A 25,773-nucleotide genomic window follows, 5' to 3' on the forward strand; every position below is an offset into this window, starting at 1 on the left:
GCTAAATGATCAAATCAATGTGAAGGGAGGAAAATTGCTCTCTGTAAATGTTGACAAGGAACACCCAATAGAGTGAGGACAGTTCCTGTCTTTCTGAGCAACTTTTAAAGTCATCTGTTCATCCAGGCAGATACTGCTGAGGTGGTTCACACCTGCCTCATCCCTTACAGCCACACCAGCCTTTCCTGTCTGAATGAAAAGCTTACACCTGATGCAGTAACCTGTGCCACACAGCGAACTTCACCTCAACCCCTGACTGAATTCAGCAATATCCATTACTGTTGCTGCACAGCTGATCAAAACATGAAAAAGGTTCCTCCTGTATGAATATGTTCCTGTTAAAACATGAATATATGTGTACAGCTACTCGATTTCACCACTATTCAAGGACAAACACACTAGTTCTGCAATTTATTTTTAATCTGAGAATTTGTGATAAAACTCTCAGACTAACAACAACTCAGCAAATTAATGGCATCATTAGTGTGAGTACAACTGGTACTTTGAAACAGTTACACAGTACGGGTGCTTAATGGTCTTTGATATGCTTCTTAAAAGCAGATGCATCCCTCAGAGAACTTCATCTTCCATTGAAAATAAAATGGTGAAAGGAAAAAGATGAAAAAACTAGCAGACATATCTATTCAGAATAATGAATATAATTCACTTTTCCTTCTATTTCATCCCAAAAAAGAATATGAACTGTCCAGTATTTGTTTAAATGGTAGAGACTGACATATATGATTCTGCGAGGTTAAAACAAGCACCTGGAGAACATGCACTCAAAAAATTTTTCAAACAGTAACATTACAAATTGAAGGAAGAGGAACCAACTGCCTAAAGACAAATCTAATTAGATTCCACTGAGAAGCAGATTCTAGATAAGATTAATTATCACCAGATGCCCCAGTTTGGAAGTAAACGCTGCTTACCTATTTGTGGTCAGAAGAATAACAAAGAGAAAGAGGGAGAGTGGACAAAAACCACTTGTAAATTGTGGGGTATTAGAAAAGAGAAAGTGAATTAGCATCCAATCAAGATTTTTATTTATGGTTTTTGACATTCTTATGCGAAACTGACTATTGAGTCCTGTGTGGAACAGTAAAGATAAGAACAGGTAAAAAAAAAAGAGACCCTGAGAATAAAACAACGCTTAAGCAATGATTACAAAATATAAAAATGCACTGAGCTAACCATTTCCCCAACCCATCTGGATAACAACTGCAATTAAGAAAATGTTTTCAACTGACAAAAATCTCTTCCTTGCTCTGAAAAATCAAATTCATAATCTAGGAAATTAACGAAGGCATTACTAAAAAAACCAAAAAGACTGCAATTCACAAGTATTTAATTTCCTGGGAAGTCTCCCATTTCATCTTTTCTTGACTCTATTCCAGACATTCAGACTATGAAGGCAGACCTCCTTCTCCAGATCAATTTAAAAAATTGCTGTGCATAAACACATGCACACAAATAAGGAAAGAATCACGTATCTTAAGCAAATAGCACCATTTTGGCACATGTTTTTCATGGGACTCTGAAGAGCTGGAAATAAAAGCATCTATGACTTGAACAGAAAACAGCCATTGAAACTAGAATGTACTAATCAGCACGGCTAAAGAAATACATGGTATTTGAGCACAGAGAGATTGTTAGTGCAATGACTGATATTAATGTCATTTTTGCAGTCCGTTAGACATAAAGAAATTATCATACTTCTAAAAGCTTTTATTAGACTATTAAACAGATATTAAAAACCACTAAATTATCCACAGACATATCAGAACAAGACATGTATGACCAACAAAATGGCCAGGTTGGAGCAACCTGGTCCAGTGGGAGGTGTCCCTGCCTTTGGCAGAGAGCTTGGAACGAGATGATCTTAAGGTCCCTTCCAACCCAAGCCACTCTATGAAAAACATGCTGTTTCATTCTCTGTTAGCTGCCAAACTAAAACACTGAAATTTGCTGCATGAACATTAGGCTGGAGGGTTGTTCGGGTTTTTTTTAAGTACAGATTGCCTATAAGCCCTAGAATTTATTATCCTACCTTAAAGATTCTCTTCCAAAAGCAGTGTTGCTAAACCCGTAAAAGAAAACTCCAAAAGTATCTAAATAGTCAAGAGAATCTAAGAAATTCTATCAGAGAACAGAATTAGAAACTAAAGTCCACCTGACATTTCACTAAGTGCCTTCATTTTAGAAATTTTAGGAATCCAGAAGCCCCAGCGGAAAAGCACAGGAATTTGTGAAAACAAGTTGATCAGTGAGAAGCATGTGCTACAGCAATATATCCTCTCCTATTTGCAATACTGATAATTGCAACCCTGCTACTACTATCTGTCATGGTGACAGTATAAAAGAGCATATCTCTAAAAGCCTTTATCTTGTTATGATTTGGCAGATGGAGAGGAAAAACAACAAAGGATTAAAGGAATTAGAGTACTGATGCTCTTAAAAAATCCATTCCTTTTTCTACTGTTATAAAAAAGTAAAAATTAGAATGGATTGAAATACCAGGTAAATGTACAGTCCTAAGAGAAAAAGGACAATTAATGTGTCTGTGTCCTTTTGTTTTTTTAAATAAATTACTAGATCACCCCCTTTTTTAGGGTAAATGGAAATGGCAAGTGCAAATATCACAAGGAGAGCACTGAAAACAGGTCACCAGGGGAGGACTGATAGAGCAGCATTTTGTGAATGTGTCCAAGTGACAACAGTTTCTGTCTGAGAACAAGAAAGGTGTAGAAGTACAAATGAGAAAGTGGAAAATGTTGTACTTCATGTATTAGCAAGGCAGAGGGAGTGAAGAAGGACGTGACTCATGTTAGACTGCACACAGACAGACAGAAAGAACAAAAAGTATCCAATATAAGATGATTTCCACAACTATAATTATTTAACAACAGAACGAAAAGGATGGGATCTTAAAAGTATTTTTAACTGATAAACAAGTTAGGCAGCAGTTCCATATAAGATTTTCAGCAGCTGTGGCAGCTTAAGGGCTTTGCATGTACCTCTGACCACTCCTGCAAGCTCACAAATTGCAGCAGGCTGTGCCCTCATCTCCACTAACAGTAAACTAGACTTCACAAAATGAAATAATCCTGTTTCTAAGGCAGATCCACAGACAGTCATGCCAGCACAAATCATGATCTTCACTGCCAACTCCAGCCTGAGCACAACAGGAGCTCTTTTAAGCTGGAACTACCAAACAAATGCACTGCGAAACTGACAGCCAATATGTGACTGTGACCTGGAGCCTGAGAGCACAGAAGAAAGTCGATGAAACCTTATCAATTATTCAGAACACAAAGAAACATAACACCTTTAGAAAACATCTTCAATTATCTTAAAGGAATTCCCATCTATAGCACAAGCTGTACCATGTTCCTTCATATTCCAGCAAATGCACTTATTAAGTATAATAATTTTGTAACAAATTATCATATGCAGCAACGTGAAATTTCCATTTTGTGCTAAGTAGTCTTTGTGCCTCTCTACAGTTTTTGTCTGGATATTACTAATAAATTTCCTCTCTTCTGGTACCCGTTATAAAGCTGAAGGTGAAGGAAGGGGGTAGCAAGGAAGGACACAGGCAGCTATTGGAATATAAGAGACTAAGGAAGGGGAAAATGTTTGTTAGTTCAGGCATTCCTGACAACAAAAAAATACAGTGAGCTGGCAGCAGGAATCCAGAAAGGGGAGAAATGGAGAAAGAAAAAAGCTGTGAGGCTTTAGGCCAGCTTTACAACTTCCAGCAAATTTACTCTTTTCATGGAAAACACATTATAGTTTGGGATCTTGAGAGGAAACTAAAGGGACTAAATCTGATGGGACAGAGATTTTGCCTGCTCTGTGGAAGAGCAGCAAGAAGGAAAGGTAAAATATAAGGGAAGATAATCAAAAAAGTTTAAAAAGCACTGACAAGCCAGATCATCTACATTTATAGAACTATGCTTTCAAAACTGTTTCAGAACAAAAGTTAATCTCACAAGATTTGAATGAAATAGTTTTAAAAGTTTAAATGTTTGATGAAAAAAAGTGCAAGAAAGTAATTAAATGTCATGAACAAAATTCTAGGAGCTCTAAGACAAAAATATCATTACTGGTATGCACTAATCTTTAGAGAAAATGTTCTTCCTCCTGTTCAGGTGGAACAAGTACACCATCCTGCATCCTGGCCACTTAAGAGAATACAAAAGGACCGTGCACATGCTAGAACGGTCACACTGCTTGCCTCAATTTAAGGAGCTCAGCTAATTAAGGAGCTCAACAGAATTTGGTATGTTCTATGTGTCACAGAACTTAATCATACTAACTATAAAATCACCAAATTTTAATTTGTCCTATTTCCAGATACTGAAGCTTTGAAAAACTCTTAACTGTTTTTAGGCTTCATTCTATGGCTTTGTATGGTAAAGTGCGTAACAGTTTGGAACCCAGATACACTGACCATATAACTTGAAACTTCTGTAGATACTCAAAATTTGCCAAATTTAATCCTGGCTGTTGAGCCCCTCAGCAGAAGGGTCATTCTGAACAGGCAGTTCATCTTTTAAAAAAATGCAGGTTTAAGACTTCAGAAAGTTGCTGATTTCGACCTTTCTGAAAAGGGATGGGAAACAAGGATGCCACAGTAATGCCAATAAAGCGTACAAAGTCTCAAAACATAATGAAAGGATCACAGAAAAAAAGCAGCTGATGCAAATATTATACTGCCATCAATATTAGTCTCAAATCCTGCTCAAATCCCCTGGGCCATGGGGTTTTATCTTCCTCTCTTGTCCATCCCACCCTAAGCATCTATTCTCCTGACTACTGACCACCCCCCTGGAACAGTGCAGAGCAGGCCTGACCCCCCTTTGCCCCTCATCCCACCTGCCAGCATCACGTGTTCCCCACCCAAAACTGACAGTGAAACTCGCAGTTCTTGTAAAATGACGGTCTGTGCGGCCTGAGAACAGGATGGATTAACATACGGGATATGCCAGGTGAGGACTTCTCATATTCTGAAAGAGATAAAGGAATCTGGGGGGAACTGGGAAAAGAACTGGCTGTGGTCCAGTCCCCTGGCCCGTAACAGGAAGCAGTAAGTCCTGGGGTACAGGTATCTGTGCTGCTGGAGAGGGCTCCAGATGCTATGGACAAAACCAGAATGAATGACACCCTTCAGGCTGCCCTGCACTGGTGCCATCATCATGGAGTGACAGCACCTCACAAAACCAGATTAGGTGACAGAGGGTTAATTAGAAAAGGTCTATCCTCATTCAAACTTTATTGTCAGCTTTTCTGCAGGCTTTAATTACACTTCAATTCCTGTAATTTTTTTTTTGGTTGGGTTACACCAGGATGACAAAGAATTCAAATGCTATATTCACCAGTCCTGATCAACAGATTCGATGACTTTTAAGAATACTTCTTTACTGATCAGATGATAATGACACATTTCACTCCCTTCCTAACCATTATAATGGCTTAAATACCAGTTTGGCCCATGATACAATGAACAATGTAAGATCTTTCATATAAAATCCATATGGACTTTGGGAAGACACAGAAAAGAGACTGTCCTGACATGAACATCCAAGTAAATGAAATTTAATGCTAGTCTCCTGTACTAAGGATATTAGGCATAAAACACTGACCCGTCAACACTTCAGTACTATCCTAACCCCTTTACAAGGAAAAAAAAAAAAACCAAAACAACAAAACAACCCCAATAAATGTTGATGTTGTTTATGCAGATTAAAAAGATCATTTTCCCAGTATATATATATATATATAGCTAGTATATTTATAACTAGATAAAAGTGCCTTATGTAAGTTGGAAGCCTGGTAGTTGGAAATTGCAGAGGAACAGAAAGAACTTACTACACTAGGGGAAAATGTGGAGAAAAATATAAATACAGACATAACAATTGGTTTCAAATCATCTTGAACATTAGGTAGGCATTAGCTGGGAACATTAATTCAGTATAGTCCAATAAATAGTAACAATCAAAACTATGACCAAAAATCATCAGAAAAGAAAAAAACATCAAGAAATAAGTCTTACGAATATATTGCCTGACCACACATTTTTAAAACTACTTGTAACTCTGGTCCACCCATCTCAAAAATAGTATTACAGCAACCAATTATATTACAATTATGGAAGAACTTTTGCATGGGAGAAGACTAAGCTGACTTCTGATTGAAAAGTAAGTGATTGGTGGTTGAGGTTTAAAACAAAAATAACATCAGTAAGAGAAAGTAGAGTAAAACTGTTAGTATTTCTCAGGACAAATATTAGCAGGTATTAAATGAAACTACAGATAAAGTACAATTATGTGGTGTTTTCTTTCCACACTATTAAACTGCAGAATATATAAGTCAAGTGACATCAGGAATGCCAAAAGTACAAGTTCAGGTAAGTTTTAGCAATTCCATATTTATTTTTTTGTTAATTAAAGACCTTTATTCCATATTTATTCCATATGGATCTATTTCTTCTCCAGTGAAGAACTGGTATTTTACAACTCCTTTTCTCCTCTAAGTCTTCTCAACTTCAAGAAATTCAGATTTCTTTTTTTTTTGTACAGGCAATAACTTTATAACCTCCCACCTCAAAGCTTTTGTGTTTATAACATAAAAACTAAGCCATTTTTCATTATTTCAATTCATTCTATCCTAATTATTTTTTCCATGCCATTTTCTTTCTAGTACACAAATTTGAAATGAGGACACTTCACAAAAGTTGACATCGCTCTACAGACATTTACCGTTCAGATTTTATCTGATTTATTTTTCAGAGAAACACAGCCAGCGTTATTTGGCCTTTTTATATGCTTTAAAGATCCTAGAACCATTTAAAAAATAATTTTAGAAGATTACAATTCATATGAAAAGGCTGCATGAAATTACTAAATATTTAATTGCTTTTCATTTTCTCAAAGCAAAAATCAGAGGACCTATTTCTTCTAAATGCCTCTTTGCAGATTAATTCGCACTAGCACATTCTCAGACCTAGCCTGGTGTTTGGGATTTTTCTTGAGTTCTCTTTAAGGTATATAGGTAGATCTCAAATCAGATCAAAGTCTATAATTCCAAAAGTTAACATTAAATTGTACTGTGTAAGAATAGCAATCCAGATGCCATTAATTCCGCTTCAAAAACAGCTGTGGTGGAACAATTCAAGCTAGTGAGCAAACAGAATTCTAAAAGAAAGGGAAAAAAACATGTAATTATACAACAAAAAAACAAATATGAGAACCACAAAGCTTTGCCAACATTGTCTCTGCATCTAAAATCTCTGCTTTGCAGTTAGTTCACCATCCAGTTACCAACATTAAAAAACTGCAATACTTGGATCTGAAGCAAATTACAGATTTTCACCACAAAAAAAAAAAAAATCATCATTTTAAACTTGAACAGCATATCTTTTTCAGTAATACTTGCTTTGGAAACAAAGACAACTCTGAAGTAGTTACAGTTAAACCTCTGATCAAAACAGAGTAACAATAATAGTTACCCAAGATATAGATTAGCAAGGACAGATGCCTTAGTGAACCCCACAGTACTTACTCCTTATCTGTCTTCTCTTCTATGAACCCCACAGTACTTACTCCTTACCTGTCTTCTCTTCTACATTTTTACAATATTTTCAGGAGCTTAAATTAGGAAGGTTACCAAGCAGCTGATATATTTTATGGTTTAAAAAAATGCATACATATTTGCAATACTATTGTCCAGTGAGTCTTATACAATAAGATTTTCTGTTTTGTTTTCCTCTAAGATCTACAAACAGGATCCAACTACAAATTCACACGTTTCATCAGCACAAACAATAATGTGATCAAGATAGAAGCGTAACAAGTGTGAAACAGGAAAGGATTTCTAAAAGTCAATACCCAAAATTTTAAAAAGCTCTTTAATTACATTTTAATAGCTTTGTCATATTCTCTTGGAATAAACCCAGTGCCCAAATGCTAGTTATATCAGGCTCAGGTTGTTAAACTTCTTTTGATCTTCAGTGTTATACTCACTCCCACAGTATTAAAACAGACTTTCTTTTTTTCAGAAGAGATGGCGAGAGGTCAATGCCTAGGATTCTGTCCTCAAGTTTAGTCCTCAAAGACTAAAATGGCTGTTATGAAGCTTTCCAGTGGAAAAATGAGTATTTTCCCAGTTAAACTTAATTTAAAACAGTAATGGGTAGACATATTTTTGGCCAGGCACTAGCCTGAAAACAGAGAGTGAGGGTTGAACAAAATCAAATGTATTATATTAATTTAGTCTAGAGGGAAAGGAATGCTTCCCTGTTCAGCAATTTCTTAAGTCCCTTGCCAATTCTAACATCCCCTGATGTTTTCATATTGCTTATGATGCTTTTCATTTGCGTCACCCAAAAATCATGCACAAGAGTGAGTAGATAAGTGACTGGAACTTAGAGGGATGCTAAAGAAGGTGGAAAGAGCAATGCAACAGCAAAGGCAGGATAGCGCAACTGGAATTATAAACAAAAAAGCAGGAATTATTCCATTCCCACAGAAACCATAATCAGGCCCTTCATGTTAGTCTCACAGACCTCAGGAGAGCACACACCTCCATCCAGCATCAATCTTAGAGCAATTTAGAAGCTTCTTGTCACCAGAAATCCTCCTTAGTTGATCTCAAATTGAAAGGTACCTTGCCTTCCATGACTTTTCAGTACATTTCAGCAACATCATCAGGCCTCTCACTACTTGTTTTCATCTAAGACCTACGGAAGACATGGATACCACCAAAAAATGCTCATTAGGTGCTTCAATAGAAATCTGTTCACGTGACACTTTTAAGAAACTCCAGAAAGGTGAGGTTCAGGAAATAATTTGAGGGGTGCACAGGGCCAGAGATATCTTCTAGTAAGTCTCAGCCAAAAGAGGTGGACTAGAACAAAAATTCCCCTGATTTAGTTCTCCTCTTACCATGCACAGAAACCATTTTAAAAGGTTTAAAAAAAAACATATACATACAGCAATTGTCAAAGTATGTGTTCAGTAATTTGGGGATAATTAATGATTACAAAATTTTAAAGAAAACAAAAAACCTCATGCTATCCACTAACAACAAAATGAGGCATTTTTAACTATTTTCAACTATTTACACTTACACTGAATTTTAAAATGCCTTACAGCATCATAAAGAAAATTAGTATTTTAAAAGTGAATTTGCCAATTATCACAATTCTAGTCTGTGAGCTGAAAACATCATCACTAAAGGGAAAAAAAGCTCAAAAAATGTGTTAACTTGCTTGTGACCTGAAGTCTGAAATGCCAGACTCACAAGAAGCACTTCCCAGGCTAGTTCGGAAAGTGCAATTTTAAATAGTTATGTTCACTAACACTTTCTCACATCTGCTCTTGCGTGCTGTGCAATTTGCAAATGTTTTGTAAGTGCAGCTATAAAATCTGGAAGTAGTTTATGCCCATCTTACCCCCCACTAGCATTGTACAGTACAGCATATTTTTTAGAATTACACGCTGTGATCATCACTGTTTATCTGCACAGCAGCTCTGCTAGAGCAGAATTGCATCCAGGAACTCATGTGTAACGAAAATTCCAAGGAAGACAGTGTTTAACATAGAAGTACAGAGTCCACCACAAGAACCTCTAGCTTTGATAATCTTTTCTCCCTCTAGTGGCTTCTACATTCCCACTCATAGGAGGTTTTATCTTCAGTATTGATGTAAAAGACAAAAACCTACCTCAATTAAAAGCAATTTAAGGACTGTTCTGCCAAATGAAGACTTAGACTGAGCCACCAAGTTGTAAAAATATGAATGTAATCCCATGTGGCAACTTTATTCACTTTATTCCATGACTGGAATGGGTCTGAGCAAGCTGGGTAAAATAAGTCCTTACCACTTACAAAGGTCACAGGAAGCTGAGGATGTGTAATTTTCTAGAACACAGATCTAACGCACCTGAATAATGGTTTGTAATGGGCAGTTTTACCTCTTCCCTACACACAAAGTAAAAAGAAAGTCTGAATTTCTCTCTTATGAAAACAAACTAGTGCTCTAAAATGCAAATACAAATCTTCCCTATTTCTGCAGCACCTGAAGAAGTATAGAGCTATGTTCATCAGTAATGACATCCCCTATCTTCATTACAGATTTAAGATGAGAATATTGTACAATTTCATCTCTGTGAATTACTCCAAATAACCTTTATGAGCTTTTCTCATCAGTTTCAACAGCCTTCAATAATACTGAAAAATGAAATTAAAATGCGAAAGAGGTTCTGTAGCCTCAATGAAGAGATTAAATGCTAAAGCCATGTAGGAACATTTTAAATGTGTCTTGCAAACAAATTTGTCAGTAATCAAAGAACAGAATGCCTATTTTATTATCAAATAGACTTAAAAGGGAAGACTGAGATACTTAGTGTTGGTTTATGCTGATGTGAGTGATATAGTAGGTGAAATATTATTACTCTTTACCCACACATGGAGCATCTTTCATCTTGAAGTGTAAAATTTTCTATGAGAACTTAATTATTATAATCTTGACTTCCATGAAATAAGTGTTTCTTAAAAAAATCTAATCCATATTACTATCATGGATGACACTGCAGACACAAACTTATTACAGAGACCCCTAAAGAATTTCAGCAGCATCCAATGCAGTTGGTTCAGCTTCTAATGAGCACTTGGGACCAACATCCATCATGTACCTGCACCAAGTGCGGCATATAAAGAGGCCTTTTCCTTGGTCCATCAGCAAAGAGATCATGAAGCACACAGACTTCAGGGCAGTAGATAGAATCAATTCTTAGGTGGTTTGGGTGAGATATGTTCACAAATTTAGTGTTTCTGTTTGGCTAACTTCTGTCTGGTTTTTGAAAGTGTGAATCACCTTGTATTTAAGAACATTTGACATTTAATTTTATTGCAGGCCTGGAAAACATTGCTGCCTGTAGCAGTGTTCACCTTAACAATACACTAATGTGTAACTATTATACATACTAGTTTATTTTATTTTCAGCACAAAAAGCATACAGTAGAACGTATGCAAAAGGTGTTTGCTTTACAGTGCAGGAAAAGCAATAAAAAATAATTTCTCTTTCCACACAAAACCCAAAATGTTCTGAAGTTCCACAGCCTAATCCCCAAAATGTCTGTGACTGATTGTCACAGCACTGCAAAGATTTAGTTTCTAACAGTATGAAACAACTAATGAACCTCTACTGTCGTCCACTTGAGCAGGGGTTGTATATTTTTAATCAGGTGAGAAAAAAACCACAGTTTTTCAAAACAGATTTGGATAGCATGATGGACATCTGAAACAATCATATAAGCAATACACAAAATTTTCACAAACAGTATTCTGTACTCTTTTTGTGTTGAAAATAAAAAAAAAACAAACTAGTATATTTAATATATACACTAGAGTACTGGTAAGGTGAACACTAATATAAGCATGGAATGACAAAGCTTCCTGAAGACTAATTTGGAGTATAAGATTCTGTCTTTCCCTGGAGTCAGCAAACATTTCAGATACAAAACTGCTACTGATTCTTTTAGTATCAGAACAATGGCTCCACTTTACTAGAATTCCAGTTATCAACAACAGACTCCCCTGAGATTAGTTCCCTCAACAGCAAAATGTGTGTGTCACAAAGGGTATGTAATCACGCTGAATACTCCTCCCACACCTTTTTTTGTTTTTTAAGTCTCCTCACTTTGTCTAATAGTAGACAAAACAAGTAGATAGAACAGTAATTTGGAATAAAATTTGAATTACAGGCTTACTGGCAGAATGTTAGATTTGTGACCTACCACTAACAACTAGGTTTTGATGTCAGTTTTTAACACACCTTGTATTGAGAGGTTCACTGGAGTGAAGTTTTGTAATAAAACAGTCTTATTCCGTGAAAAGTGTATAATCCAGGTTTTTGACTAATTATTATACCATGTCTCTATAAAAATAGATATCACTAAAATAACATTTGCAAGCCAGCCTTCTACAAAAAGGAACCAGACTAAAGATGCAGACTGTTTCCATTCTTTTGCAGCTGAAGGTCAGAAGAAACTGAAGTTGCTAAAATGTCATGCCTCCTTTTCATTTCAGTGCCACTGCAACATTTGGAAACAATGAAGAGACAAGAAGAAAAGTGAGAAAGGCCTAACAGACAATACTTCCACCAGAAGTACAATTCCAGAGCTGCACTCAAAGAGGAATATGCAGTGCCTCTGCAAACAAGAGAGAAACATATTATTTTCTTCATCTGAAATTCTGTAATTATATAATACATGTTTAAATTTTAATATGCAAATATTACTGTGTAAAAGTACCATAGGCAGATAGGTTTGGGTGTGGGGTTTTTTGATGCTGTTAAGAACCAATACCAACATATTCTTACCTTTTTATCTTCTTTAGATTTCCTGATACTGTGCGGAGGGCCAAATTTGTTCTGAATGCAGAACATTTTCTTGGACCATTCACTTTTGTGAGATTTTAGTTGCGGCTGACCAAAGCTGCCATCGACTCTGTACCTGTCAGCTGGAATCTTGCTCATTGGAGGGGGAAGGGTCCCACAGTTAACACTCGACCAGCCGTCTGTAGAGTCAGTGTACGACTCCTGGTCACTGGCATTTCCATGCTGCCACTCTTGTAACACATGCACAGGCAACCACCTCTGATTGCCCATGCCTGCAGCGTTTTTCTTTGATGGGGGTACTGAATTTCGGGAGGAAACCAATGGAACTTCAATACGAGCAGAAGGGCTCAAATGTTTGCTTACATTTTGGGACTTATCATTCTGAATTACTTCTAAAGGGATGTTTCCCTCTTGCTCATGACAGAAGCCATTCCAATGGGAAGCAGGCTGATTTTGTCCCCTTCCTACTGGATTTTCCCATATGCTGCTAGGAATATGTTTACTTGGATTGGTCCCCAAATCAACCACCAGAACTCTATTATTCTTTTCTTCTTGGTTGAAATTTCCAATTCCGCTATCACTGTTACTGCTTGTACTATTATTCTGATGAGCATCTGCATCACCATCAAGGAAAGCCCTCACACGCATTCCCTCGATCAATTCCCCCATATCCCTGTACAGGACAGAAATAAACTGCAGGACAGGTAGAGATGATGTTGGAAACTCCAGACAGCCATTTGTATCTGGATCCGCTGTACATTCCAGTCCAAAACGCCTTGCTATACCCTGGTGAACTTTATGATGAAATAATTCAGGATCCACCATAAAAACATGGCAAGATGTCCTCAGGACCCCTTCATCTTCCTGCGCCAAGCTTGCATCATCATTTGTCTGCATTGTAACTAGTCCAAAGAATCTTCTATCATCCGGGCAAACAGCACTGAATGCCAGTTTCTCTGCAGGATATTCTGCCACAACACCTGATTTGTCACTGCAGAGCTGAATACAGTCATGCATTATCTTCATCATCACCAGGGAATGGATTTTTTGCTCTGCCCGCAGACGTCTCATGCACCCACGAATGGCCTGCAAACTCTCAGTTTCCAGATTCGAGGTTGTTGAAGGAAGTTCAATGGAGCCTAAGTAACCCACAATCATGGCAACGTTCAAAATGCTTGCATCTAATCCAAAGTCTTCCGCACTCTCCAGTCCAATTCTAAAAACTGAATCATCATTCAGAACTTTGGCTATTTCTTCCTTTGACAGTAGGTTTGGATTGCTTACACTTTCATTGCCAGTTTCAGATTTAATAGCAGCAGAAACTGAAAATGATCTTTGTTTTGGTGCAGAATTATCTGAGTTACCAGCACAAAGAGCAGGATTCTCAAAGATCATGTTGAAAATGCCACCAGACTGCATTTCTTCAACAACTTTCTCTGCTCTGTTTATACCCAGAGCTTTAGAGTCAGGTTTGGGTTTCAGCCACCCCTTCCCATCATAAAAACCAACCTCTTCATCACTTGAACATGAATCTATATGACTCATCCCTTCAGCAATGACCATGTGCAGGACTCCAGAACATTTCCCTATAAGTTTCACTACATCTTCATGGGAGGCTTTTTTCACATTGATTTCATTAACCGCAAATATCTGATCTCCTGCTTTAAGTCCAACGTAATCTGCAGGGCTTCCTTTCATCACACAACTGAGAACACAAGGAGCTTGTCCAGAAAGGGTAAACCCATAACCTGCTCTTCCTCGAGCAACTTCCACGCTTCTTATCCGTGGAGGAGCGTGCATGTTGAGTCGACGTTTGACCGTTTCTCCTGGTCTATACATTTTGGATTTTTTTCCTAAAACAGGAAAATTTTTATTTAGTCCAGTTTTTTGTCATGTTTCAAGAGTATCACTCCTTCATCTGATGAAGCTCTAAAGAAAGAAAGAAAAAAAGACATTATAATTCTCATTGTATTTCAGTCTTTTTAGTACCCAGTATTCCCTTTACTGTTCAGAAAAATTGCTAGTGAACTCTACCACAAGCTATTGCCAGAGAATTAACGAAACACAGGAAACAGTTTGAAAAGAACAGGTACCACAGTCTTAATTTTACTGATAAGAAAGGAGTTACAAATGCAAATAAAGTGTCTCTCTAAAATAACAACGTGACAAAATGGCAAAGAACAGAATCCAAGTCTTTTGATGTACAGTGTTTTTTATACTAAGCATGTTATGTTTTCCCCAACTCCCCCACATTACCTACTATTCAGTTACCTTTTGGCATACTGCACCATTGTAAAATGCACCACTCCATTTCACAGCACAGAGAAAATCTTTAATTAAGCTCATCCATCCTTTCCCAGCAAAATAAAAATGAGAGCTTGTGCCCATCTACTCAGCTACACTTCACCCCCTTTACACTCAGTGTACAGAAACAGGTACCACATGTATCATGTAAAATAGATTAATTACCCCTACAGTTGCCTGTATCTCTCCACTGACTGTAAAAGCAGCTTAAAATAAGTATCTCCAACTTCCTTACATACATTTCACTTACATATGCAATGACAAATGGGCATTCAGTCATGTATCAGACCAAAGGGATCCAAGATCAGATTAACTGTTACACCCATCAATTAATCTACTCAAAACAATTTGTCAGATAGAAAACACTGTAAAAATGCATTTCAGACCATCCTTCCAACATCCATGTGTTTTAGTTTATCTTAAAAATTTAAAAAAAAAAGGAGTGAAAAAGACACATGCTGCCAGTATTAATCTAGCCATGACTTTACAATTAACGTATAACAGCTTTATATGAACAGCAAGAAATAGAATATTTCACTGCATTTTGGTGTCAGCACTGTAGTCTGGATGTCTTGTTCTAAATATACTCAGGCAAATTCCATTGTTTTAAAGAGGTTTCCCCCACTAAGCAGGTTAAAATGCATGAAAATGGCTCACACAAATAAAAGAAATTACAACTTTTTCAACTTTTGCAACTATCCCCTTCTTGCACGATATGAACCCTCCCTTCCGTATGTCTGGAGGATGACTGACAGAAATAACCATGGGACTGCAGCTACAAAAAATTGCAATAAACTCCATCTGAGCAAGTGAGAACTAATCTGACAATAATTACTCTGAGTTAGTCCACAGGCTTATCTTTAATTCAGTCACACTGTAACATACTTGAAGTGTGTAAGGTACTTGAAACCAAGTATCTTGCATAGATGGGGAAAATGCAGGCAACATTTTAGATAAATACATTCCCATAAACATAAATATACATACACACAGAGACAACACATTTCTTTATCATATCTAAAGTGCTAAACTAGTGGCGTCCCACCCACTACTCGCATGGAAGAAAAATGACCAAGAAATCCTACTGACATTGCTCTCAGCTACAGAAATAACAAAAAAAACCACACTCAGAATGTGATTAAATCCACAGCACACTACTTTCACAGTATTTCTGCCTGGGTTAGAACAAACAAGGCAATTACTTCAAAAGTTTTACCAATTAAAAACCAAACCAAAACTCAAATACAATTTAGGATGATAATCTTAACTACATACAAGCTCTTCGATTACCAAATTTAAGAAACTACTGCTGTTTCTCAAATATTCTGCTAAATACACAACTGCAGGATGTAATTCCCACAGGACCCTTCCAAACCCAAAATAGGACAGATTTCAAGATGCCAGAAGACATCCAGTTGGCTTTACTTTTTGGGGTTTAGTTTTTATTTTTTTGAACAAAGGGACATCAGGTTTTTATGTCTCCATGGTGCAGCTGTGACTATTCAGTGTAATATGGTTTTTGCAAATTGTTTTAATATAGCAATTATCCAGCTTCATTAACGATAGTTTTCCTATAATTTGAGGAAAAAAAAAAAAAAACAACTTGGCTTTAAGAAGCAATGAAACTTCACACTTAACCTTTGAATGGAAATCATAATATAGGAAGTGCTTTGCAAACATTTAACCACACTTAACTCTTACATTGCTGTAAAAAACCCCCATCAACTTGCATCCAGTCTCATATCTTCAACGTAGTTTGACCCTTTCCTGATGGAGCTAAACTTGGGAACCAAGAGGTCACTGTGCATTCAGCTATCTCTAATTAGGTCTGGTATTTTTTGAGAATAATCTTTAAATATTTCAAGATATAGTTCTCTAACAAAAAAAATTTGAACCAACAAATGCCCAACAGTACATAAAAACCTGCTACCTATAAGCATGAATATATACATCTTTTAACTTGCCTTATAGTAAATATTTCTGTTCTCAGCTGTCTGGAGAATAGCCTAATGTGACCCCCAGTACCCTCCAAAATGCTGCTGTTAACCTGGTCATATTATAAAGCCTTGTACTATCTGGCACCTAAAACTGTGCTACTAGCTTGCAAGAGGAAAGGAAACAATTGAGAGTAGGAGATGATGAATAATCTCATTTTAAAAATATAATAAAAAAGCAGTTGTTACTAAAAAAATTGAGATTCAATATTGTAATATTGAAGTGGCTGGTAAGAAAAACAGATTTTTTTCCAGCTATCTCTCTAATCTATAGAAGAGGCAAATCCCAATGCTGTCTTACCTCACAATTCCACATTTGCTAAGAGAGGTTTCTTTTTAGCTCTATTCACAAGTCAATTTACCTACTTGCCTTCCTAACCTATGACCCTTACACATCAAGCATTTATTTTAGATGATAACCACTGATAATGAAACATCATTCAAAACCCGGACAATTATAAAAAAAACCCACAGGCCGCTAACATGTTACTTTTCTCTAATAATGATTTCCAGAGGTGTGAAGGCTTTCAGCTGTTACAATATATTGTAAACATTTGTAGGTGTAAAGTTAGGAAATAATTCAACATTAAAGGGTTTTTGCAATTAATGTGTCTATACACTAAAAAACCCAAAACAAACAAAAAAATACCAACCAAAGAAAAACTGTATTACTTCACTAAAAAAGTCACCTCTTCCCTCCCTCAGTACCTGAACATTACTGTGCAATTTTTATGCTAATTACACCCATGTCAAACAACAGTTCACTAAATTTATCTAGGAAACTTCAAGACAAAGGACAAATGTATCTCTTCTGCAAGAACGCTCGGCATCCAACTATGTTTTACTGCAACAATGGCATGGAAATGGAAAAAATATGAAAACAGTGTTTCTCACAAGCAGAGATTAGTTGACTGTCAAACTGTTAAAAGACTAGTCCAAAACTAAATTATCAAGTTATCTAATTGCTAACTTTTCTTCTAATTTCCTTGCAGATTTGAAGCCTGGATCTAAAGAGACATGACACAGAAGGGGCACAAACTTACACAGTCCCAACGTAATCATGTCTGAATATCCTTTTCCTGAAATAAATTACCAAATGTGTAGCATATCCAGTGAAACAAAAACATAATTTCACTTATATTGATATAAAGCTTTGTAGCTTTATAACTACAAAATATTTCACAGAACATTTCAGGCAAAAACACTAATATATACACATTAAAAGTTGTTCAAGTATAGGAAACAACATAATTTGCCCATACACATCAGCTTTGACACAGAACTGCAAAACAGAGCAAAACATTCAAGTTTTCTGCCAGCAAACATTCTGGTCTACCATTTGAATCAATTATTTGTGGGGTCTAAACCACCAAAAATACTAGTTATGGTTGAATTGTACTGTATCCCACAAACACTGCATTTCTGTATGCAATGTCTTTACATATCCATGCTAGCTTTTCATGTCATTTTCAAACCCTCTACTCCAAAGAAAATAACATGTATTTGCTTACTTTCAAGGGAGAGAGGTGGTTTGTTTCCTGCTTCTGCTCTTGTTATCTCATAGCAACAAAAAGAACTGAAACAGGAGGCACACTCCTGCTATAGTCTATGTTAAACTGTAACTTAGCAGTTACAGAGGGCAGCGAGGGAGCCAGTGAAGTTCAGGAGTACATGACTGACCACCACTACCTTCCAAAAAGCCTCTGGAAATGAGCTGGTACTTGGCACTACAGGATCCATGTTAATGTGGAGAGAGACAGCAGAGAACTGTCTGGTTTCATTCTGTCTGGCTTCATTTTGTTTTTCAATACTGGGACTGTAAGAGAATAAAGTATGCAAAGTGGAAGTGCATAGAAGAAAGAGAGACGGTTCCCTCATTCCTCACACAGGTCTTACAGTAATGCAGAAGACTTTTCAGCATGGATGCCAGTTGTTGAGGCAGAACTGATGCCAAGTCCCTACAAAGCTCAAATGAAGTTATAACATTTGAATTCCACTAACTATTCAAATGTGGTACACGTTAATAGACAAGTTACACAAGAAATGTAACAGCACAACCTGTAGAAGACAGCTACCAGTTGTTTGAGAACTTGGGCAGGACAATGTCTTAATAAGAAAATCTCATCAGCATTTCACAATTGGCAAGACAGATCATTATGTTTCCTTTAGGGGCACCTAGTGTGATCATTCAAAAAATACCGACTGTAATTAGTAACAGCAGGCTAAAAAGTCGTTGTTAATAAAAAGTCTTCTTCCAATGAAGACAGTGTACGAAGTGTAAGGAACACAAACAGGACTCTTGCTGTTTTGTCTGACAAGACTCATGCGAGTAAGGACAAAGTTTTCTAAAGCTAAGTTTTCTAGTCATGCGTCTACATTCAGACTAATTTATTTGCTGTATTTAAGAAGGTGGAAAGGCTTTGTTGGCAGTTAGGCACTTCCCCCCCCTTCTTTACTTGCACATTCGCTCCAGAACTGTTGGGACGCCGCACAGAAGGGCGGCACTTGGGGCGGCAGCAGCGACACCCAGGCGGGATGGGCTCAGGGACAGCCGGGAGGGCTCGGGGCGCTTTGCCGGGGCAGCAGGACGGGCACGGCGGGCTCGCTGCATCTCTGTTCAGCCACTCTCGCAGCCGAGCTACCGCTGCCCCGCTCCCGGGCAGGCTCCCGGCACTGCCCTCGGCGGGTGCGGGGACATCCCGCGGGGACCGGGGGCGACCCGGGGGCGGCGGAGCGGGCGGTGCGTCCGCCCCAGGAGCAGCGCCCCGCGGGGTTACCCATTAACTGCCCGGCTCCCGGGGCAGCCGCTTCCCGGGGGGTGGAGCTGCGGGGAGGGGAGAAGCGGCACCTGAGCCCGCAGGGACGATTTGAAAAATCAAGCGGTAAAAGACAGGAGGGCACGGAACGCCCGCGACCCCCCGGCGGGCGGACCCGCCGCCCCCTCGGCGCTGCGCGCCGGGGGTCGCGGGCAGCGCCGCAGCCCGAGGGGGGCCCACAGGGGCGGTCAGGGGCTCCCGTCTGCCCCCTCCCTCCCCTCCCCCCTCGGCCCTCCTCCCGCCGTCCATCTGCCGTCCGCGCTCCTCCCGCCGCATCCCAGCGGGGTCCCGGGCCGGGCGCTCGGCGGCGAGGGGGATGGGAGAGCCGGGCGGGCTGCGGTGGGCGCTGCCCCGCTCGGACCCACTCACCTCTGTCCCCCGGGACTCCCGGCTACTCCGCCGAGGCAGCGGCTGCCCCGGTCACCGGGGAGACGCGCCGGGCTCGGCCGCACGGCCCTGCGGCCACTGGCTGCCCGGCGCTGTCAGTCACCGCGCTCGCCCGGCGGGGTGGCGGTCGGGTTCCCGGACAGAGAAAGGGGAGAGACAATACCCCGCGCCGAAGGACTACAGCTCCCGGCGTGCCCTGCGAGCGGCCAGCTCGCTCCGGCCGTGGGGAGCGGGCCGCGCGGGGCACGACGGGGCGCGTAGTTCGCAGGTCTCCCCGAGCCGCCTCGCCTCGCCCTGGGCTCCGGCGGGGCGGGCAGTGCGCAGGCGCGGGTTGGCGGCGGCCGTTCGAACGGGGCTGGGAGCGGCCCCGGGCTGGGAGCGGGGCCCGGGCTCGGCCTCGCACCGCAGGCACGGCGCGTCCGGCCCCGCGGAGCCGGGGAAACAGAGCGGAGCCCGGCCCCACCCGGACGGTGTGAGGGGAGGGACTGACAGCCCGCGGCTCGGGAGCGCAGGTGGCTCAGGGAGGCGTTCGGAGGTGCCTTAGACAGGTGTGCCGCGCCTTTGAAGCCTGGGAATAAAGTGAGACAGACCGGGCAAGGTAAAGGTACAAGAGGGAGGGAGCAGGGTGGCACTGCCTTTTATCCGGGGAGGCTGAGAAGGTAGGTGAGGCACTTGGTAGTAATTAAGCACCTAAAGGGCAAAGCGTGTGTGCGGAGGGGGAGTTTTGCCGCCGGGATGGAGCAGGGCACAGACAGAAAGTGCTAAAAGTACACCGGAGACAGCTCTTCCCTTCAAAAGGGCAACTGGTAGCCCTTATTTAAAATACGAGAAATAGGAAGAGGGGGGGAAAAGGTTAACAGCAGTTAAGAAATTTGTAAGGAATATGAGTTAGAAAAAGGGAAGAATTAACCAAATCTCTAAGATTTATGTGATCTTAGCAGAAGAATGGGATCTTTAGTTGTTAACATGTACGTGTTGAAATCCTTTGTATGTAGGGTATTTCATTTCATTTCTCTGTGTATGGGAAAACCAACACTGAACGTACCAGAACGAGGTGAAGGAGAATTCTTACCTTTTTCTGAGTTTTTGTTGGTTTTTTTTCCCAGTCTCCAGAGCGGGATATCTATCCCCCAACTCGCTGTTATGTCCATAAGATAACTTACAAATTGTAATACTGTGGCTTAATGGTTTAATTTCAGTAATTTGTCTAATTGTTATCCAATCTAGGAAATCGTTTCTTAATAACTCCTTCCTGAGCTGAAATGCTTACAGTATACCAGCATCTTCAGGAAAAACACAAACACAGGGCAAAGGAAAAAGCTCTTTGGAAAAACAGAGGATCCTGCTCCTGTACTCTGGACTTCACCTTCTCATTCTCCTGGTTTTTTCTTTGTCAATCCCTCCCAAGGAGATTTCTTCCAATCTAAGACATTTCCAATTGACATAGATCCTAGTTTTGCTATCTCTTTCATCCAGTTTTATGGGAAAAGCTTCTGAAAGGAAAAATAACCAAATAAAATAAGCATTTATATCTTTTTCTCATCCTCACAGAAGATGTCATGGCAGATCAGTGTAAGACTTCCGAAATTCTTTAGCTATCCTGTGTCCTATAAAAGTAATTATTAATTCCTTAAGAAGGATAAAAATTCAAAACATAAGGAAGAAAATTGAGGGGTTGATTTTAAACCCCACAGTTGATTCTTTCAGGTGAGGTACAGAATTTTTAAAAATACTCTAGAGATTTAAATTTGCCCAGACAAGCTATAATTCTGTATCCTTTTGACTGGGAAGGTGTCACAGGCAAAGAATTGCATTCCACAAATCAAAGGTGTTGGTTTGGGCTGCCATCCCTTAATAGCCCAATTATTTCCAGCTTCCACATAAGGTTGTCAAGACTTTGTCTTTTGCCACTACTTCTGTTGCTGTGTTACCCAAACGGGTCTAGCACTGACTTGCACAACCTCCTTGCCTACAGAATGGAAAATTGATCAACCACATATTTCAGTCTGACCTTGTAAACAGCTGTAACTGAAGAAAATCTCTTGGAAAGTGACAAGTAAAGTGGAATTTCAAGCGTCCCACAGAGGTATCTGCAGGTCCTCCACTGCGTCTTTATGGAGTTAATACAGAGAAATTATGCTTTATTTTGTTTCAAAGAGGACAGATGCTAAAAAGTGCCATCAGCATCTGCTAACTATAAACTAATTATTCCATGGCAGTGTCAGATTACCCCTTCCAAATATACTGAACCTGTTGTATTTGTGATAACCAACAGAATTGCTTGCACTTTTGTAATAGCACAGGAGCATGTAATTAGTCTGGCTTCACAGAAGGCTATTTTGTACTACAGCAGAATTTCCTATGTCAGTAACACTCAGGAACGAAGAAGTGAAGACTGACATGCCAACAGGTGTGCTCACACACTCTACTTGCAGTCAGAAAAATCCAACTTGTCCAGAATGAATTTAGTGCTTTGCTTCAGTGCTTTCAGAAATGGTGATTAAGACTTCATGTTATAATCTGGAGCAAGGTGATTAATGGCCCCTCAAAAATCCACACAAGGTCTCAGCTGTAACTTACTGTTTTCACTACTGTTGGAGACAATAAAGGAAGAAAGAGTGTGAAACAAAGTGATAAGGATTTGTGGCTTTGGGGTGGAAAAGCTTTGGTTTATAAGCCTAAGTAGCTTAATGTTGGGCATGCAGACATCTCAATCACACCGAGGGTGGCTGTCACAAAACAGCTTGTCAGGTTTCATCTGGAGAGGTTTACAATGTATCCTTTAATGGAGTGTGATTATTGCTGTCACAAACACCAGATGAGAAGTCAGAAAATAAACATAGTCCAGCATCTGATGCAAAGTCTGTGGTTTTAATTGCCATTGTTTAATTACCTTAGTTAAAGAAATGGAAGTGTTGGTTGTTCCAAAAAGGTTTTTAGACATACAGAAAAATCCTCACATAAATACTACTTTTATCATTTAATGTTTTCAACCTGTTTAAAATAATAAAATTGTACATGATTGTCAGTATCGAATGCTTGTTCACTTTACAAACATGATTCCAGCTTTCCCAGCTTGACTTTGTTCTGAACAGCAAGGAAGATTATGTATCATATACATTGTAGTTAGCTTGTGTTGGCCAGTTAATAAGTAGTTGGGAGCAAAATCATCATTATAGGACTTATTTTTTAATTCCGAGAGCTTGTCTGCCTTCTGTTAACCATCCAGTTCAAAGGGTCAGCAAAGATCATGTTTTTTTGAGGACAGTATGAACACACAGCCATCAGGATCTACCTTGGTTTACTAGTTCATCTAATATCTAGAAATGCTTTTCTCTTTATTTTGAACATAGTTTTCTACCTGGTGTGAGACAGTCTTGGCAGTGGGAAATGGAAGAAAATATTTTTGTATAAATGCATTTTGGTTTGGATGATGGTGTTTCCCACCTTCGCATGCAGATGTACAAAAATCCCTTACAAGGAGCTGTGAAGTAGTAGATATAAAGGAGGGTGGATACTGATCCTGTTAAATCTTGACTGACCAGTAGAGGACATATCCTCCCAAATCCTATTTAGGGTTAAAAGGATTGATCCTTGTGCATCTACTTGGCTTTGTAATTGTGTCCTTACCTACTATGACATTTAAACATTTAGTTATATAGTTTTTGTGTTGAAAGGTTCTTTTGTGCACTTAAATATGTGAATGCTGCCACTTGCAAAATTGAAGGGTCAGATGGTAAACTGTCTGGAACATTTTTGGTGTATGAAAACAGACACAACCAGGTCATGGTCCTGACTGTGCCTTTGGAAAGCACCACAATATCAATATAATTATTTAATATCCTAAGAAAATTAATTCCCCTACAATAGAATGTGCGGTATTTATTTTCCCAAATTCCATTCAAATTAAGAAATTTTTGTAATCAAAAGCTAAAAGCACAAATTATTGTTCATTGGTGTCAATTTTTCTTTCCTTAACTATGGCTACATGTTGTTGAAGCTTATGTCATGTTAAAACTTCAGTGCTGATGAACAACCCCAATATATAGAACCAAAACCTCTGCTAAAACATCTACTTCAAGGACACAAGCATACTTAATACACTTCTGTCAAGAACTGGAAACTCAGGAATTTTGAGTATCACAACCTGAGTTTGGCCTTACTTGTATCAGTGGAAGCACAGAAACCTCCACCCACTACTTCTTGTGGGCAAAGTTTCCTCAGTTCCTGATAAATGCCTTGCTGAGCCTAAATGAGTGTAAATTTATTTCGTATCATATCATGGACACCTTCTAATTGTTAAAACACATACACCAAAATGAAAAAAATTTCTAGTGTATTTCTTTCCCTTTTTTTTTTTTTTTCTCTAAAGGGATTGTTGGTTTTGTTTGTTTATTTGATCTTTAAGCCTTGAAGCTTTAATTTTCTAATTCAAAATTGCCTGACTAATTTACCTGGTCTGGCTTTGTGGCTCCATTGAAGCTGTGTCTCTTGTCCCACTGGGCTCATTTAAGTAGAGCGTCCCATTGGGCTTAAAAATGTGTATCATCTAGCAGCTGAATTTACATGTTCTGAAGAAGTACTATGTATTTTTGGTGCTGTAAGGGAAAGGGATATCTCAGGGAGGTATTCCTTGTGCCTTCAAGTACCATGCCAAAAACGTCATTATTGTCTTATTTTGCAATACTCACAGAGCAAGCCAACTATCCGTGAATCTAAACAGCAAGCTAAATTAGGATCATTCATTATATCTTCCAGTGTTCTGTTCCTATGTCCCTCTCTTTTCCTCTTTGAAGTCATTTCCAGTGTGGCTCACAGGTTCACACACCGTACAAGGGTGACACATCAGGAATCTGCTGGCTGAGTTATCACTAAGCACATGTCCTAAGTGATGAGGTACAAATGTCAGTCTGAAAATGCCCCTCATATCCCTAAACCTCAGGAAAAACATGCTGAGAGTTCTCCATATTCACATACAATTCCATGAAAAGAAACTGAGTGAAAATAAGAGCCTGAGGCACAGAAGAGGTGACATGAGTAATAGATAGAGAAATTGACTTTGCATATTCCTATTTAACATAATTCCCTTGATAAAAGACCCTGGCTCCAGGACAAACTAGGCAGCATTAAAGTGAGGAGGAGGGATGCTCTACTCTCAGCAGTTAACCCAGGAATCAGAGAACACATTTCACCTTGCTCCAGTTGGTATGTGACAAAGTCAAGTCCAAGCATTTTTCCATTTCTGCATCCAAGCTTTTTACCTCCAAACTTTGGAGAAGACAGAAAGTCCTTTTGGACCAAGTTCAGTCTGTCTTTACGATACCAGCCAGAGACACAGCTCTGCTTGTGGTAATCTGTTCTCCTGAAGTTCAGCTGACAAGGCATGGCATGACTGCAGTGACACTTAGGTCCACCTTAGCAAAGGTGCTTTCAGTACAAACAGCGCCCATTCCTCATAACACAGAATGACAGGATTCTTCCCTAGCTCTCAAATCTGCTTTAGCTCAGACTGACTTCATCTTCCCACCTCATTACTAGATTCTGAATGACTTTTAAAGTTAGAAGAGACTTGCTCATTCCAGATAAAAACCATCATGATTATTAGTATAACTTCATCAATTAAAACTCATACAAAATGCACTGAGATATACTTACATAAAAGAGGATTATTTTTTTTGTGCTCCACCAAAACTTTGGTTTCATCTAAGACTAGACTTGCAGTTATTCTAAATGACCTTCTGAAGTAGAAGTTCATTTATTAAGAGTCATTTTGGCCTTGACAGCATGTGTGGAATTCTTCTCAGTACCTTCACCATTGCTTCTTAAGTTTCTCTCAGAACTAGGTTAAGGTCTTGCCTCCTACTAAA

General features: G+C 39.2%; 1 protein-coding gene and 1 long non-coding RNA gene across 6 annotated transcripts in view; one reads left to right on the top strand and one right to left on the bottom strand.

The window, feature by feature from the left end:
* Positions 1 to 20,030, bottom strand: part of RGS12 (regulator of G protein signaling 12) — an 86,639-nt gene extending 66,609 nt beyond the window's left edge. For 3 of the 5 annotated variants that reach the window (XM_039550548.1, XM_039550549.1, XM_039550547.1), the window contains exons 1-2: positions 19,889 to 20,030; positions 12,388 to 14,334 (exon numbers count right to left, since the gene is read on the bottom strand). In XM_039550548.1, coding sequence (XP_039406482.1) covers positions 12,388 to 14,244 — 1,857 coding nt within the window. In that variant the 5' untranslated portion in view covers positions 14,245 to 14,334; positions 19,889 to 20,030. The remainder of the gene's footprint in view (positions 1 to 12,387; positions 14,335 to 19,888) is intronic. The other 2 variants (XM_039550546.1, XM_039550550.1) reach the window with 1 other exon arrangement.
* Positions 20,031 to 20,256: 226 nt separating this feature from the next.
* On the top strand, positions 20,257 to 22,934 carry LOC109144973. The gene is made up of 2 exons (XR_002046073.3): positions 20,257 to 20,504; positions 21,134 to 22,934. It is a non-coding gene; the product is annotated as an uncharacterized LOC109144973 (long non-coding RNA).
* Positions 22,935 to 25,773: the final 2,839 nt, after the last annotated feature.

The sequence above is a fragment of the Corvus cornix genome, chromosome 4 (assembly GCF_000738735.6).
Source record: "Corvus cornix cornix isolate S_Up_H32 chromosome 4, ASM73873v5, whole genome shotgun sequence".
NCBI classification, from domain to species: Eukaryota; Metazoa; Chordata; class Aves; order Passeriformes; family Corvidae; genus Corvus; species Corvus cornix.